The sequence below is a fragment of the Rhinopithecus roxellana genome, chromosome 8 (assembly GCF_007565055.1).
Source record: "Rhinopithecus roxellana isolate Shanxi Qingling chromosome 8, ASM756505v1, whole genome shotgun sequence".
NCBI classification, from domain to species: domain Eukaryota; kingdom Metazoa; phylum Chordata; class Mammalia; order Primates; family Cercopithecidae; genus Rhinopithecus; species Rhinopithecus roxellana.
Window position 1 is genome coordinate 133601862 of NC_044556.1, and position 18346 is coordinate 133620207.

Consider the following 18346-nt stretch of genomic DNA (forward strand, 5'->3'; position numbering starts at 1 on the left):
AAATGTGTCCCAGAGATTCTGGTATGTTGTATCTTTGTTCTCTTTGGTTTCAAAGAACATCTTTATTTCTGCCTTCATTTTGTTATGTACCCAGTAGTCATTCAGGAGCAGGTTGTTCAGTTCCATGTAGTTGAGCGATTTTGATTGAGCTTCTTAGTCCTGAGTTCTAGTTTGATTGCACTGTGGTCTGAGAGACAGTTTGTTATAATTTCTGTTCTTTTACATTTGCTGAGGAGTACTTTACTTCCAACTATGTGGTCAATTTTGGAATAAGTGCGATGTGGTGCTGAGAAGAATGTATATTCTGTTGATTTGGGGTGGAGAGTTCTGTAGATATCTCTTAGGTCTGCTTGGTGCAGAGTTGAGTTCAATTCCTGTATATCCTTGTTTACTTTCTGTCTCGTTGATCTGTCTAATGTTGACAGTGGGGTGTTAAAGTCTCCCATTATTATTGTATGGGAGTCTTAAGTCTCTTTGTAAGTCTCTAAGGACTTTGCTTTATGAATCTGGGTGCTCCTGTATTGGGTGCATATATATTTAGGATAGTTAGCTCTTCCTGATGAATTGATCCCTTTACCAGTATGTAATGGCCTTCTTTGTCTCTTTTGATCTTTGATGGTTTAAAGTCTGTTTTATCAGAGACTAGGATTGCAACCCCTGCTTTTTTTGTTTTCCATTTGCTTGGTAGATCTTCCTGCATCCCTTTATTTTGAGCCTATGTGTGTCTCTGCATGTGAGGCGGGTCTCCTGAATACAGCAAACTGATAGGTCTTGACTCTTCATCCAGTTTGCCAGTCTGTGTCTTTTAATTGGACCATTTAGTCCATTTACATTTAAGGTTAATATTGTTTTGTGTGAACTTGATCCTGTCATTATAATATTGGCTGGTTATTTTGCTCGCTAGTTGATGCAGTTTTTTCCTAGCATTGATGGACTTTACCTTTTGACATGTTTTTGCAATGGCTGGTACCTGTTGTTCCTTTCCATGTTTAGTGCTTCCGTCAGGATCTCTTGTAGGGCAGGCCTTGTGACAAAATCTCTAAGCATTTGCTTGTCTGTAAAGGATTTTATTTCTCCTTCACTTATGAAACTTAGTTTGGCTGGATATGAAATTCTGGGTTGAAAATGCTTTTCTTTAAGAATGTTGAATATTGACCCCCCACTCTTTTCTGGCTTGTAGAGTTTCTACCGAGAGATCTGCTGTTAATCTGATGGGCTTCCCTTTGTGGGTAACCTGACCTTTCTCTCTGGCTGCCCTTAACGTTTTTTCTTCATTTCAACTTTGGTGAATCTGACAGTTATGTGTCTTGGAGTTGCTCTTCTTGAGGAGTATCTTTGTAGTGTTCTCTGTATTTCCTGAATTTGAATGTTGGCCTGCCTTACTAGGTTGGGGATGTTCTGGATGATATCCTGAAGAGTGTTTTCCAACTTGGTTCCATTTTCCCTGTCACTTTCAGGCACACCAATCAGACATAGATTTGGTCTTTTCACATAATCCCATACTTCTTGGAGGCTTTGTTCATTTCTTTTTACTCTTTTTTCTCTACACTTCTCTTCTCACTTCATTTCATTCCTTTGATCTTCAGTCGCTGATACTCTTTCTTCCAGTTGATTGAATTGGTTACTGAAGCTTGTGCATTTGTCACGTAGTTCTCGTGTTATGGTTTTCATCTGTATCAGTTCTTTTAAGGTCTTCTCTGCATTGATTATTCTAGTTATCCACTCATCCATTCTGTTTTCAAGGTTTTTAGTTTCTTTGCGCTGGTTACATAGTTCCTCCTTTAGCTCTGAGAAGTTTGATTGACTGAAGCCGCCTTCTCTCAACTCGCCAAAGTCATTCTCTGTCCAGCTTTGTTCTGTTGCTGGCGATGAGCTGTGTTCCTTTGGAGGGGGAGATGCGCTCTGATTTTTTGAATTTCCAGCTTTTCTGCACTGCTTTTTCCCCATCTTTGTGGTTTTATCTGCCTTTGGTCTTTGATGATGGTGACGTACTGATGGGGTTTTGGTGTGGGTGTCCTTTCTGTTTGTTAGTTTTCTTTCCAACAGTCAGGACCCTCAGCTGTAGGTCTGTTGGAGTTTGCTTGAGGTCCAGTCCAGACCCTGTTTGCCTGAGTATCAGCAGCGGAGGCTGCAGAAGATAGAATATTGGTGAACAGCAAGTGTTGTTGTCTGATTCTTGCTCTGGAAGCTTCATCTCAGGGGTGTACCCAGCTGTGTGAGGTGTGAGGTGTCGATCTGCACCTAGTAGGGGATGTCTCCCAGTTAGGCTACTCAGGGGTCAGGGACCCACTTGAGCAGGCAGTCTGTCTGTTCTCAGATCTCAGCCTCCGTGCTGGGAGATCCACTGCTCTCTTGAAAGCTGTCAGACAGGGGCGTTTACCTCTGCCGAGGTTTCTGCTCCTTTTTGTTTAGCTATGACCTGTCCCCAGAGGAAGTGTCTACAGAGGTAAGTCGGCCTCCTTGAGCTGTGGTGGGCTCCACCCAATTCGAGCTTCCAGGCGCCTTTGTTTACCCACTTAAGCCCCAGCAATGGCGGGCACCCCTACCCCAGCCTCACTGCAGCCTTGCAGTTAGATCTCAGACTGCTGTGCTAGCAATGAGGGACGGTGTGGGATATAATCTCCTGGTGTACCGTTTGCTAAGACCCTTGGTAAAGCGCAGTATTAGGGTGGGAATTACCCGATTTTCCAGGTGTTGTGTGTCTCACTTTCCTTTGGCTAGGAAAAGGAATTCCCTTCCCCCTTGCGCTTCACAGGTGAGGCGATGCCTCGCCCTGCTTCAGCTCTCGCTGGTCGGGCTGCACTCGCAGACCAGCGCCAACTGTCCGACACGCTGCAGTTAGATGAACCCGGTATCTCAGTTGAAAATGCAGAAATCACCCATGTTCTGTGTGGCTCACACTGGGAGCTGGAGGCTGGAGTTCTTCCTATTCGGCCATCTTGGGTGTGCCCCCACCCCACACTCTGACTGATATTTGTATTTACCCATTCCTGATTGCCCCACTGTCTCTTTTAGCTTGATGCTCAAGTTCCAGCACTATCCAGCTCTCAGTTGTTCAGCCTTATTTTCTGCCACTTCCCCCAATATTTATAAACTCTATACACTATGTGCTATACTTGAATAGCTCCCTGTTTTTATTCCTCCACACCTTTGTTCACGTTGTGTCTAGAACATTTCCTTCTCCTCTGCTGCCCTTCCATCACCAGCTTGGTAAGCACTTAGCCATACCTGTCAAGGTCCAGCTCAGCTGTCACTCTATGAAACCTTTCAGAGCTTCTCAGAAGGAACTCATCCTCCTTTTACTATATTCACTTACTCTTTGCATAGTTCTTATTATGATCCTTATCAGATTGAATCATAATTATTTATTCCCAAAGATAGGGACTCTTATTTATCTTTGTGTCCTCAGCATCTAGCCTTGTGCCTGGCAATTCTTAAATCTTCTTTAAAAAAAAAAGTTTAATGAGAAATCTGAGAAAGCTTTATTTTCTCAGGTTGGTTTACCCTTCTGATATCAATGAGTTACTCTATATGCTTTATGATATTTATACATTTTTCTGATTTAGAAGGGTCTGCCATAAAGCGGATAGATTAATATTATTGATTGGAATAGGCACCTCAGAGACTCTTAGCATTGCCGTGGTCATTTCAAGCAAATTACTTAGCATGCAAGATAAGTGTTTATAAAACTTTATTCTTAAAATGATAAAAGCATCTTTTCTAATACAAAGTTGTGGTTTATTTGAGCTCCCCAACTAGAAAGTAAAATGTGAGTAAAAATACTACATTAATGTAATGAGTTTGTATATTTTCTTTTCTGCTTTATTTCATAGTTTGTAAAAATCTCTGGGAGTATAAATTCTAGTAAGTGCAGTTGATTACCTCAAGTAGCTCACCTATATGGAAAATAATCTGAAGCCATTATAGTTAATCAGGTGAACTTGGTTGCCTGGAAAATATCTTTAGCAATTTAATATTCTCATAACTTGTTTGTGTCAATTTTAGGAACTTGGATTTTTCCAAAGGTCACCAGGGTATTACAGGAGACAAAGAAGGCCAGCAACGACGATTACGACAGCAGCGCTTGATCACTATAGGCAAATGGATTGCTGATAATCAGCCAAGGTATGTCCATGGAGCTTCTGGTCTGTCCTTTTTTAACCACCTTTTTAGATAAACACACACACACACATCTCACAAGTTACGTATTTTTTAGACTTTGGTATAAATATTGTTGATCGTGAACTCTTAAGTTGACATACTGGTAGCACAACATCTAATTATAAACTTAGTGAGTAAGTATATCTTTATTTAGAATCTCTGTTCTCCTTATTGTGTATTATAGAGAACTTGGTTGTCTTTTTTGTTTATCATGAGTTTCTGCTCTAATTTATAAATATGTCTGTAACTCTATAACTGAATTGTACTTCCACAGTCATGGTAATTTGTATTGGCCTGGGCATGGTGGTCAGTTTCAGGCAGGACAGACTAAGATGGTGCCAGTAGCCAGTTCAGTACAAAGCAGACGTGGTCATTAGTGTAGGGGAAAGAACACAGGTTTTGTCATTCGATTGGTTTGAGTCCCATTTCTAGTTCTGCAGCTTCTCAAGTGGGTGTCCTTGGGATCTCCCCAGTAGATTATAACCTTTCGAAAGTCAGTACTGCTTATTCAATTTTGTATTCAGGTTTCTGTCATACAGTAGGTACTTAAATGCTTGCATGTTTGAATGAACTTACCACCTCCGAGCTTCAATTTTCACATCTATAAAATAGGAATTATATATAGCTACCTTCAAGGGCCCTAGACTAGTGTCTTGCACTTGAAGCATGCTCAGAAAATGTAAGTTCTGGCAAACGTTGAAAGAGCAGAGGGAGGGATACGTTGTGACGATGTGAAGTGTGATAATGAGAACCTCAGTTTCTACATAACTACTTTTTGTGTTACCTGAATCCACATTGTTATATCCAGCTGTTTCCGTGGTTATTAGTGCTAGGAATATATTGACTTGGATCCACACACAATTCAGTTGTTATTTTTTAAGTTAATGTTTTTCATATATGGATTTATTTTTGCTTTTTTAGGCTGATTCAGTGTGAAAATGAGGTAGGGAAATTGTTGTTTATCACAGAAATCCCAGAATTAATACTGGAAGACCCCAGTGAAGCCAAAGAGAACCTCATTCTGCAAGAAACATCTGTGATAGAGTCGCTGGCTGCAGATGGGAGCCCAGGGCTAAAATCAGTGCTATCTACAAGCCGAAATTTAAGCAACAACTGTGACACAGGAGAGAAGCCAGTGGTTACCTTCAAAGAAAACATTAAGCCACGAGAAGTGAACAGAGACCAAGGAAGAAGTTTTCCTCCCAAAGAGGTGAGAAGGGACTATAGCAAAGGAATAACTGTAACTAAGAATGATGGAAAGAAGGACAACAACAAGAGGAAAACTGAAACCAAGAAATGCACCTTAGAAAAGTTACAGGAAACAGGAAAGCAGAATGTGGCAGTGCAGGTAAGCTGTATTTGAACTATAAAGCAGGTAGAGGAAGGCTCACAGAAAAGGCAAGATTTTTCATTTTGTTCTAAAGCCATGAGAATTGGCTGTCCTGGAAGTTTAAATGCATTATTTAAATGCATAGTAAGGTTATATAAAGAGCTGTGATAGATGGTCATTTTATCAATGCTTGGGAATTGTGAGTGAAAAAAAAAATCTCAACCTGATTTGACACTTTTGTCAGTCCTCTCCAGTTTAAGCAGTTTGAAAGGATTAGTTGCAGAGTCGTCAGTTTCACACAGGATTATATTTTATTTGGAAGATAATAACTACCATTTGTCAATGCTGTAGTGGAGATTTGGGGTCTTCTGTAGATCCACTAGAACCAAAACTATATTAAGGCTTATGTGGGTTTTTTTTTTTTTTTTTTTTTTTTAAGATTCACCGTAATATACATACACACGTATATATGTATTTTCTTCTTGGAAAAATATGAGGCTTTTTTTCTTGACAATTATACTTGTCCCAGCTAGTGATATTAATACCACTTTAATCTTATCCTGGATCCTGGGAATTTATAAAGGAAGAACCCAGGTTTCTTGCTGGGAAAAGATAAGCACTGCTCAGTTACTTGTGACTTTCTTTTTATTAAAATATTTTTCCAAATAGATAAGATGATTTCATATAAACAGAAAAGGGCCTTTATTCTGTGATGGTTTTATTGAGACTATTAATGTTTGAATAAATACTTAAGTGGCCATGTGAATTGTTAACACATTTTAGCAAATGTACTGTGTTTGCATGAGAAAGTTTACATTGTTGAAGGCTGCTTACAAATAAATAGTACCTTTGATGTATTTCTCTAATTTTTTTTGAGAAAGAAAAATAAGAAAATAATAGTTCCATTTTAATATTATATCAGGGAGAGAAACAAAAGACAAGGTAGAAATTAAGACATGGGGGAGAGAGATGCTAGGGAAAGGCAAGGGAAGAAAAATGAACTAGAAAGCCAAAGGATCAGAGTTTTAGGGATAATGAGTCCAGCATTTTCTGCTTACCCTGCCTCCATTCTCTAACTGCTCCCAATAAGGTCCGACTGAAAATAGAATCTCCTTTTTTGAGGTTTCTCATCCATCTCAAATCAGCCATAAATGATTAAAGAAAGAAAAGAGTCAACATATCACCACACTCTGTACCTCGTCCTGAGTTTTCTATAAATGCTAATAATTTTCCCTGATTTTGCTCAACTTTGAGCGGTGCATATGACATCTACTCTCTGGCTCCATCTATAGGATCTCAGGGCCTGTTCCTTACTGCTGAAAATATCCTTATTTATTCTGAAGGGTGGTAAAGTTGCAGGGTGGAAGGTGGATGCCTGACTGTACACATATGGCTACCCAGATGAAATTAAACTAAGGGCCAAAATAACTGACCTATGGGTTAACGGTCATTATTAGTTCATAATTCATGTATGCTGTTTAATGAATTAGAGTATAGAGAACCCTGGGCCCCAGAACAAGCAACTTAAAGTCATAGACAAGTTTTTTTCAGCTTGTTAGCATCAGGCATCTCATTTGTAAAACAAATGGACTCTAAGGTCCTTTACATATTTGGATTTTTGTGATCATGGGAAAGCAAAATAATTAGTAAAACTAAGGTAGTAAAATTATCTTTTATTGGCTATTAAATAATTTGCTTTGATATTCCATTTTTAACTTAGGTGAATTTAAATATCTTCAGCATGTCCTTTTTGATCTAATGAGGTTTTAAATACTTTCTTAAGAGTAGGGTCTTTTTTCTGACACATTTGAGTTTCAGTTTATTATAGTTTTGCTTCTCTTGGTCACAGGTAAAATCCCAGACAGAACTAAGAAAGACTCCAGTGTCTGAAGCCAGAAAAACACCTGTAACTCAAACCCCAACTCAAGCAAGTAACTCCCAGTTCATCCCCATTCATCACCCTGGAGCCTTCCCTCCTCTTCCCAGCAGGCCAGGTAAATATGTTTTATAATTTCTTCTACTTAATCTTTTCTGTGCAAGAATTTCTGTTCACTCACTGAGAAATGTGTATTCTGTTGGAGTAATGTTACTAACCCAAAGAAAGTTCTATTTTCCCTAATGCTTATAAAATTATTTTTGAAATGTTTCTGTGTAGTGTACATGCAAGTGCATGTTTGTTATTATGAAGGAAATCCTATCACTGAACACAGAAGCTACTTACAGAACACTGATTACTTCAGTGGGTAGAGGAAAAATGTCAATAGTCTATTTTTAATTCTTCAAATCAAATTAAAGATTGACAACATGACTGATCTCTTTTATGATGTGTTAGAGGACTCCCTCTACTTACCTGTTTTAAAAAAAATGAATTTTTTGCTGTTTCTTTAGAACTAAATCTGTGTTCTTCTGTTTTGAAGGGTTTCCACCACCAACATATGTTATCCCCCCTCCTGTGGCATTTTCTATGGGCTCAGGTTACACCTTCCCAGCTGGTGTTTCTGTCCCAGGAACCTTTCTTCAGCCTACAGCTCACTCTCCAGCAGGAAACCAGGTGCAAGCTGGGAAACAGTCCCACATTCCTTACAGCCAGCAACGGCCCTCTGGACCAGGGCCAATGAACCAGGGACCTCAACAATCACAGCCACCTTCCCAGCAACCCCTTACATCTTTACCAGCTCAGCCAACAGCACAGTCTACAAGCCAGTTGCAGGTTCAAGCTCTAACTCAGCAACAACAGTCCCCTACAAAAGCTGTGCCGGCTTTGGGGAAAAGCCCGCCTCACCACTCTGGATTCCAGCAGGTAAGTTACAGTTGTGTGTACTGTCCAGCAGAATGAAATAAAGGGAAATGCTGAAAGATTCAGTGTTAGAAATGCTGATTAAACTTTGACATACTTCTTGTTTAGATTTGTAGTGATTATGAGAAGGCAAAAGTATTGTCTCTACTGTTTATGAAAGTTCAAATGTTTTCCTTACTTTTGTAAAGCATATAATACTAGATCTTAACTACCATTCTTGGCTGCTACAAAGTGTCTATTTTATTGAAAATGGATTTTCTGCAAATAATTCTATAGGAACATAAACTACTAGGGAAATAGAATCACAGTCTTGATGAGGTACTAAGACAGATGTGACACCGATCTTAAATGTTGTCATTTGAAGCACAGCACTTGAAGCAGAAAGGGGAAACAAACACTCTTATACAAATATATTCATTCATTCATTAACCCTCTTAAATAGTTGAATTAAAAGCAAATATGAGTCTGGTGCCCATAATCTGTTCCCAAAAGACTCTGTGTATTGAAAAGCCCAAATGGTAAAGGAAACTGCTGCCTTGCCTAGAGTTTTGTTGGTTGGAAAACACCTCAAGTTCATTCTGTGATTCTTTAGCATTCATTATAAGTAATATTGCATTTTATCCTCACCTTGATGACAGGCATCTCTTTTTTTAGTATCAACAGGCAGATGCCTCCAAACAGCTGTGGAATCCCCCTCAGGTTCAAGGCCCATTAGGGAAAATTATGCCTGTGAAACAGCCCTACTACCTTCAGACCCAAGACCCCATAAAACTGTTTGAGCCGTCATTGCAACCTCCTGTAATGCAGCAGCAGCCTCTAGAAAAAAAAATGAAGCCTTTTCCCATGGAGCCATATAACCATAATCCCTCAGAAGTCAAGGTCCCAGAATTCTACTGGGATTCTTCCTACAGCATGGCTGATAACAGATCTGTAATGGCACAGCAAGCAAATATAGACCGCAGGGGCAAACGGTCACCAGGAGTCTTCCGTCCAGAGCAGGATCCTGTACCCAGGATGCCATTTGAGGTGTGTGTTCTTTCCTATCACCGGGCATTTTGGAGATAGGTTTGGGGTTGACTGTCTTTTGAATATCTCAAATGGATCTTATAAAGAGGCCACTCTTATTCTTTAGTACCATAGAATGCCACCGAGTATTGATGTAGCTCTTGGTTTCCTCCTCAAAGTTGCACAGTGTGTTTTAGTTTGGAAGCTGAAGAATTCTGTTAACTGATTCAGAACTCTGATGGTCTGGCAAAGAAACCATGTACAGAAGTCTCTAAAACAGCATGTTAGAGAATTCTGAGACAAAGCACTCCTCTCAGTTGGGCTGAATCATCTAAGTTTAAAAATAGGTTTACTGATACTTAAATAAATTGCTCTCTGAGAGGAACAAAGTTAACCAGTTATCTTGGACAGTGGAGGTCCCTTTCTTTGCCTTTTTTATTCATGAGAAGCAGGTGAATGTTAGTAACTTTTTAAAAGATCTGTTTCTTTCTTTCTTAGCACAAGAGATGCTAATTATTTTGCTCCATAGCATTGTTTTACTTAACTAGCCACGTTCACCTTTTGTGTTCTGCTCTGTCAGTATTGTTGCTTTTCTGTTGTCTTGAACTTTCTCCAATATTGTCCTTGTGTTGCTTTGCCTTTGCATTTCGGAGCCTTTTTTCTCTTTGCCTAATACCATCTATCTCACTATCCCCTTGACTTTAGTTATCTTCTTCCACCTAATCATACTACTATTCCTTTATGCTTTTGTTATCCCTTATTGCATCTCACTGTGATCCTTTCTGTCACTAGGACCCCAAGAGCTCCCCTCTGCTTCCTCCGGACCTGTTAAAGAGTCTGGCTGCCTTGGAGGAAGAGGAAGAGCTGATTTTTTCTAACCCTCCTGATCTTTACCCGGCTCTGCTGGGGCCTCTCGCCTCTCTTCCTGGACGAAGCCTTTTTGTATGTATTTGACATAATTCTGCTTCTTGCTCTAACTCCCAGCTGCTTTTCTGAGATATTGTAGTACACAGATTAGGTGATTTCTTGTCTTCCTGGGGCTGTCCTTTTCAGAACTGTAAAACATATTTTCTAATTCCCTAAACCAACCTTAAGATGGTAGTAGGGTATACCAAAGCATTTCTGACTTTATATTTCTCCCAAATCATAGAGACATACCTTAGTTTTATGTGTTATCCAGAAAACATTCTGCAGAGCTGGTAACACACAGGGTGTGATGGTGACAAATTAACTCACTTTGCAGGTGACACTTCCATCTGGACCCAGAAATTTTAAGTGTCATTTAATCTTGCTTAGGAACAGTGAGATTTGTTTCTCATATGTAGCCAAAATATGAAAGGAAATATGTTCTCGATTTTTTTTTTTAACTGACATTATTGAATAGTATATGGCTCTTTTTTGTTTGGTTAACTAAATGCAGAAAGAGCCCTGATCTAAATTCAAAGTTGGATTCATAAACAGAATGAGTGAAAATGAAGAGGATTCTACTTATAAACATTGTCAGAGTGTCATAAATGAGTAAATATCAAAATAAATAACTAGAATCACATAAAATAAAATCTGAGAACATCATGCATTTCAAAGAACATCATTCTGTATGCTTGTCAGTGTTCATATTATATTTTACTGTGAGTGGGGAGTATAAAAGATGGAAAGAAAGATGGATGCTATGAGGCTTTTCCTCCTCTATTACTTAATAAAACATTAAAAGATAGTGAATTTTACTTTCTTGCTTTCTCATAAACACAGGGCAAGCACACATTCGTAAAATTAAAATACATTAATTTTAGTGTCAAGAGAAATAAAACCTTAACAGCTTTCATGACATTGCTGCCATCCCTGGCACTTGAAGTTCTGTTAAGAATTTGCCTGGGTGGTAGCAGTAGGGGCCCCATACCAAGTTATGAAATAAGAGCAATAAAAGACCCCCCCGGAGACTTCAATGGTAGTAGTGCCATGACTGAGTGCACAGGGATTGTGGAAGCCCAGCTGCTATACTGTTGCCTCTACGTGTTTGCCTTTCTTGCTGCTTTTATGCTGGAGTGGCTTGAAGGACTGAGAGTAGTGCTTCTGTGTCCACTTGTTTCCTAATCCCTTAGTTCTTGTTTCGTTAGTGTTCCTTTCATTGGAAATGGAGCTGATGGTAGAACAAGTGGGAGTATCTTCAGGGGTTTTGTTTTTTTTTGTTGTTGTTTTTTTTGTGTGTGTGTTTAAGAAACAATGAATAAAAAATCCTTGACTATAACCCTTCCTATATTTAACATTAGTGATACAACGTATGTCAAAGTGCTTCTCTTGTCGTAGGTATTTAGTAATGTTTTGTTAGCCAGCTATTCAGTGACAGCATTAGAGATTCAACTTTGTTTCTCCTAATAACTTTGCTAGGGCCATTAATAAATGTAAACTTGACTTTTAGCAACTATTTTACTATATACTGCAAATAGAGCTGCTTAAGAAGCGTATTAACAAAGACATTAGTCAAATGGATTTGAAAGGCTTTTTTAAAGTCACCAATGTTAATGTTTTAAAAATTGTGGGGTGGAGAGGAACAGTGTTGGAACAGTTCAGCATTTTGTTTTGAGATTATTTTAAGTGCAACTGTTGACAGGAGGATTCCTGAGGTCCACGCCTCATAAACACTTAGAGTGCTGTTTACCAGGGTCGCTGGTCCCTGCCAGAATAGAATCTCTGACTAGATTTGATCTAAAAGGAGGATTCTACTCACCTGTGGCGACTGGCACTTAGGCAGTGTCTTGGTATTAATAGATTTGAATTCACATCTTCTGAGCCTCAAATTGTACTCAGTGGGCGAATACAGGCATGCTTTTGCTTTGGTTCCATACCATAGTATGGTAAGATTAATATTAAGAAAATGGAAGGTATAACTTAATTACCTTTTTTTCTGGGACTGTGAAGAAATCCTTACTGGAGAAGCCCTCAGAGCTCATGTCACATTCATCCTCTTTCCTGTCCCTCACCGGATTCTCTCTCAATCAGGTAGGTGAACAGTGAAGAATCCTGCTGTGTGCTTTTAGTGTCAGCTGATCAGTGTCTTTCTCATACTGTTTCAGTATGTCTGTTTTTTCTTTATTTTCCATGTATTAGTGTATTCCAGATATTTGATGTTATCCCCCTTGTCTCTGATTGGGGCATACTAGTGACTTGTACATCATGAGTTAAAACCCTTTAACTTCTCATTAATATTGAAACCCTTAGGGCTCTGTTGTTGAGCCAAATAAACTATTCACATTTTCAACCTGGATAATTTACATAGAGCAAATTTAAGGGTGAGAGAAAGCAAAGAGGAAAATTAATTTGACTGGAAAATTGAAACAGAAAGAAATAAAAGCCTTCAAACTTTCTCTTCCTAAGAAAAGCTTAAGGTGTACCCAGCATCCATGAACGAGCCATTGGATTTTCTTAAATCTCTTTCCTTGGAGTGAGTTTATAACTTCACCGTCATGTCTTTCAGGAAAGATACCCAAATAATAGTATGTTCAATGAGGTATATGGGAAAAACCTGACATCCAGCTCCAAAGCAGAACTCAATCCCTCAATGGCCCCCCAGGAAACATCTCTGTATTCCCTTTTTGAAGGGACTCCGTGGTCTCCATCACTTCCTGCCAGTTCAGGTATTAACTACTCTTTAAATTACAGACCTTGCATTTCCTGTACACTCAGTTTGATTAAGGGATAGTGAGATTCTGTAATTGTAAATATATCAGTTGTTGGGTTTTTTATTTTTTTGTTTCTTTGTTTTTGTAACTTCTGAAAGGAAATAGAAAAAAGCCAGTTTATGTATTAAATGCTACTGACAAAGCTTTTTACATCCTCAGTAGCCAGCAGAGACGTAAGGGAGAAAATAGAGGTTCTGTCTTAGGTTCCCAGCTGTTTTTTAGTTTTATTTGTAGGTGTTCATTCTTTGCAGAAAAATTGCTCTCTTTTTTTTTTTTTTTTTTTTTTGAGACAGCATCTTGCTGTGTTGCCCATTCTAGACTCAAACTCCTGGGCTCAAGCAGTCCTTCCATCTCAGCCTCCCAAGTAGCTGGGACTGCAGGTGCACACCACTGTGCCCAGCTCCATACTTTTTAAAATTGAGATTTTTAACTTATAATAGAATCTGACTAAATAGTAATTCTTAAGGTTAGCAAATTCTTTCTGATACGTAAGACCAATAAATATGTATCTGAAATAGTCGTGCCAGAATAGTGCATTCATTCAGTTGACAAAAATTGCCTACTGATTTGTTTTGCTTTTTTAAGGCGAAGAATATGCCTTAGATACGTGTGGCAGGGCAAATTAGTGCATCTAGCAGATCTCTTTGGAGCCTTTAGTTTCCCTTTCCTTCAAAGCCCTGTGGTTATTGTTAGAATTTTAGTGATCAGATCTATAGGAACTGTAGTTCTTTGTATGTCTATGAAACAATGATTTACTATATCCTGTGTTACTATTATTTAATAGATCATTCAACACCAGCCAGCCAGTCTCCTCATTCCTCTAACCCAAGCAGCCTGCCCAGTTCTCCTCCAACACACAACCATAATTCTGTTCCATTCTCCAATTTTGGACCCATTGGGACTCCAGATAACAGGGATAGAAGGACTGCAGACCGGTGGAAAACTGATAAGCCAGGTGAGATCTACATTTCATTGCCAAGCAAAATTGAAAGAATTTACTCTAGCCTTCCCTGGGGTCTGGCAATTGGTAGTGATAGAACATCTTCCTGAATTTTTCTTATCTCTTTTCATCCCTTAGCCATGGGTGGGTTTGGCATTGATTATCTCTCAGCGACGTCATCCTCTGAGAGCAGTTGGCATCAGGCCAGCACTCCGAGTGCCACCTGGACAGGCCATGGCCCCTCCATGGAGGATTCCTCTGCTGTCCTCATGGAAAGCCTAAAGGTGAGTAGATTTCAGGAACAAGAACCGCAAGATTATTACAGCAAAAATGTCTGTGCTTTCATTCACATAAATAGCTAGACTTCTCAGGCCCTTGCATTTGACTGATACATAGCACATATATAGCAAAGTTCTAGAAACATGGTCTGCCTTACAAGATTCTTGAGTGATAATTTTTAATTTCTGAATTCACTAGTGGTAAAGCAGTGTCTTCAGGAGGACAAAAACAAAGGTTTTAGTTTCGTTCTAAGGTTAAGAAAATTCTGATTGATTTTGGAATGTTTAAGCCTTTTCTGACAAGAGTATCTAATTTTAGAAATGTTTTATTTGCCTAAAACTTTTATAGTAAATGCCCTGTGTGGTACCACATACAGCCGAGTTTCAGTAAAAAGACTTGACATAAAATGTGATTTCACTTCTTGTTTAAAACAGTCTTAATGGAAACTAGCTTTAAGAATCTTATAATGACTTTTTCTAATAGCTGGATTTTTGTGGGGAGTGGGGTTTGGTTTTGGGGCCATATGTATGCCTTTATATTTGGCTGGGATTGAAAAACAAATCCCTTTCAGACAACTGGGCATTTGACCTCTGCTGACAAGATCTGGACTGTTTTTCAGTCTATCTGGTCCAGTTCCATGATGCATCCTGGACCTTCCGCTCTGGAGCAGCTGTTAATGCAGCAGAAGCAGAAACAGCAACGGGGACAAGGCACCATGAACCCTCCACACTGAGGCCAAAGTGGCAACTTGGGAATGAAGGCTCCATAAACCATGGCATGTTGGGTTTGCAGGACTGGCCCACACAGTCCCCTGCAGGTGGCAGCCCTCTTTTCTGTTTCTTGCTGTCAAGAGGGTGTAAGTATTCCACCAGCCCGCTGAGTGTGCACGAAATGTTCGCAGTGCAACAAAAAGAAAAATCCATCAGGAACTCTCCGTCCCCCCGGGGCCTTCCGGAGGGAGAGAGGAACTGCTGTTTATCTCACTCAGTTACTTGGTATCACCGCCTCTCACCTTCTCCATCGTGCATGTCCCCAGCCACATGGGAAGTGAAAGCTGAGAAGGGAAGGCAGATGGGAGAAGCCAATGGGAACTTCTCAGTCCTTTTTCCCTCTTTGGGGAATAAAATAGGAATCCATTAATGATCGCTTTGCTGACTGAGAATGTAGTTGAAATTATTCTTAAACATCTTTTATTATTATTACTCTCAGTAGTAAAATATCACACTGAATTCTTCCATACACAGGTGTGCTTCTAGTCAGTGTGTAGCAAGGAAAGCCCCGTTCACTGCTCCTGTGAGAGGTTGGTGGTGACAGGATGGGGAACCGACCTCTTCAGCCAGTGGAAATGTTCCCTAAGGGAGAGTTCAAGGCCTCTCAGAAGGCTCTGGTAGGCCCTCCTCTGGCCAGGAGACTCCAGCAGGAAATGCCCTTCACTCTGTAGGTGCTCGAGCCCCAATCGAGGATGCAGTGTGGGTGGTGGTGCTGGACTGGACTAGCAGGTGACTGCTGTAGGATTTCAAATTACGTTTTTGATTCCTGTACATTTTACAGTCGCACAGCAAGCAGTCTCGCAGAAGGCAGGCTAGTCCATTCACAGCCTGGAACATTCTAATAGGTAGAAGCTTTCAGTGTGGTTATTTTTTGTTTGGTTGGTTTTTGTGCCCCCATTCTACTTCCCACCCTCCTGCCCCACCTCCATCCCTTTTTTACCCGATGCTGTATGCTAGTAATTGTTTTTATTCCTAATGTGTACAACATCACATCTCCCCAAGAAGCAACAGCATGGGGTCCAGCAGTTGGGGCCCAAAAGACAGTCTGAAGAGGAAGGATGCGGCAGTATCTGCATAGCCCACAGAGGGCCCAGGCCCCTGCCCAGCTGCAGTCTCCCAGCCTCCACTTTCAGAGTGAAATTCAAGGCAACACGGACATGTGCACGTCACGCACAGAAGAAAACAACGTCGTCCATTTTGGAAAAGGCGAAAGAAAGGAAAATAAACTCTTATTTGATATTTATTAGGAGGAAAGAGGACTGAAAAAGTACTTGCGTAGAAACAGAAGGACAGCGTTTCTGTTAGGCATTTCCTGGAAAAGTAATATTTTAAGGGGAAATTATGAGAGCAATCCAAATGTTCAATTGCTGTACTAGTGGTAGGGTTTATTTTCTGGGAAGTCTCTCGTTTGTCTGTATGTTTGTGTACACACACATGCCCATCTGCTGTCCCAGAGGGGAGGGGTTGTGTGTATGAGTGTGTGGGGTTAGTGTGGAACGTAAGAGCTGGAACACAGCTGTAGAGCAAAGCACATCAGGAGCCCCAGTTGTCACTGGAGTCTGGGCAACCCCAGCAATGAAAAGGGGTGAGATAATGCTCATTGCTCTTCAGAGAGAGTGGTTGGAGTCCCCCCACCCCGCCCCTCCAGTCTGCTTACATTATTGCTCTTTTAGTTTGACATGGTGTTTGGGTTTTGTTTTGTTTTTTTGAAAGGTCTGAAAAGGTGAAGCCCCCCACCCAATGGCAATATGAAACCTTTTGTGCTTCTCTTCAGCCCCTTCCCTGTGTCCATCTTTCTCTCCTCTTCCGAAGCCTTGTTCCTACTACCTTTACCCAGTTTGTGTGTTTGAGCTCTGCATTCAGGCAGCTGCAACATTCCAGTGTTTGAACTGTCACTGATTCTTGCGCCCTAGACAAGCTAACCAGGTTTACCATCTCACTCCCATAATACCCAGCTCCCATCTAAAGCCCCATTCTGCATGAGAATTTGGTGTTTGGAATGTTTTCTGACTCTTGGGGCGGGATTCCTCGCCTTATCATCCTCACTGGAGTAATGAGGAGGGGGAGGAGAATCTTTATCAGAAACTGGTTTTGTGTAGTAAACTTTCTTTCCTGGTTTTTTGTTTTGTTTTGTTTTCTGGATTTTGTTTTTTGTTTTTGTCTGTCTGTGCAAGACCTGCAGCTGCTGAAAATCAGCTTTGCCTTTAATTAAACCATGTTCTCTCCAACCAGATCTGTGTATTGATTGTTTCTTTTCTATCCTAAAAGATACAACTATTGAAGAAAATCCAACTTAAAAGGCAAGAATTTCAACTACTCACAAGTCATCCAGGGAAAGGCATAGATGGTCAGAACTTGAATATTTTTCAGGGTTATTTTTGCTTTTAGTAGCATTCCAGACCAATGAATTATGGAAATTATAGTTAATTATAATGGAAAGGCATGAGTAGTAAGAAATCGATTATCAAAGTTATTTTATTTAATAAAAGAATGACTTCTGTTAAGGAATTAAGAGCCCATCATTTTTATTCCTATTGTAGCTGTTACTAAGGCAGTTCAGAGAGTTTATCCTTTTGGCCTGTAAAAATTCACTGAATCTGATTAGCAGCAACATTAATTACTCTTCTTAGTTTTGGAGTTTCTTTTCTTTGAGTTGTGTCCAAAGTTTCTAGTGGTAGCTTGCTGGGTCTTCCAACTGTGTACTGGAAGCCAGTGCTGTAGCAAACCGTAATGTCCGTGTGCTCACCCTGACCGACTTATCATTTCACCTACGTGTTGATTCAGTCTGCAGTTCACTTCCTTATTCTGCTTTTCACAAGTGCCTACACACTTGAAAAATTGTTAGCAAAGCTGCACATAGGCTACAAGAAGAAGGGGGTAGGGAGAGGAATTAAGGCCAGGCCTTAAGGTCTAATAGTTACAGAATCCTTCACCCAAGTTAGTTCTGAAAAATTGGACAATTGGTTTAGCCAAATCCATAGCATTCTGTTACGTATATTAGTATAGTATATGCAGTCATTTACCATATAACAACATTTTGGTCAACAATGGACTGCATATACAATGATGCTCCCGTAAGATTATAATACATTTTTGCTGACCTTCGGACCTTCTGTATGTTTAAATACACCAATACCTACCATTGTGGTATAGTTGCCTGCAGTATTCAACACAGTAATATGCTGTACAGGTTTGTAGCCTAGGCGTAGTAGGCTATACCTGGTAACCTATCTGTGTATTAGGCTATACCATCTAGTTTTGTGTAAGTGCACTCTAGATGATGTTTGCACAACACTCAGATCATGTCTCCATTGTGAAGCAATGCATAACTATTACCAAGTGTCAGCTAACAAGATACTGCTTACCAACTGGCTTCATGAACTCCAC

At 40.0% G+C, this 18346-nt stretch overlaps 1 protein-coding gene across 9 annotated transcripts in view; it reads left to right on the forward strand.

The window, feature by feature from the left end:
- The window catches only part of SMG7 (SMG7 nonsense mediated mRNA decay factor), an 88238-nt gene extending 71048 nt beyond the window's left edge, over positions 1 to 17190 (forward strand). For 3 of the 9 annotated variants that reach the window (XM_030936432.1, XM_010368945.2, XM_030936433.1), the window contains 10 exons: positions 4006 to 4125; positions 5083 to 5371; positions 7341 to 7485; positions 7909 to 8291; positions 8943 to 9314; positions 12210 to 12290; positions 12766 to 12925; positions 13755 to 13925; positions 14049 to 14194; positions 14809 to 17190. In XM_030936432.1, the coding sequence (XP_030792292.1) occupies positions 4006 to 4125; positions 5083 to 5371; positions 7341 to 7485; positions 7909 to 8291; positions 8943 to 9314; positions 12210 to 12290; positions 12766 to 12925; positions 13755 to 13925; positions 14049 to 14194; positions 14809 to 14922 (1981 nt within the window). In that variant the 3' untranslated portion in view covers positions 14923 to 17190. Of the gene's footprint in view, positions 1 to 4005; positions 4126 to 5082; positions 5510 to 7340; positions 7486 to 7908; positions 8292 to 8942; positions 9315 to 10085; positions 10236 to 12209; positions 12291 to 12765; positions 12926 to 13754; positions 13926 to 14048; positions 14195 to 14808 lie in introns of all 9 variants that reach the window. The other 6 variants (XM_030936434.1, XM_030936431.1, XM_010368938.2 and 3 more) reach the window with 4 other exon arrangements.
- The last annotated feature ends 1156 nt before the right edge of the window (positions 17191 to 18346 follow it).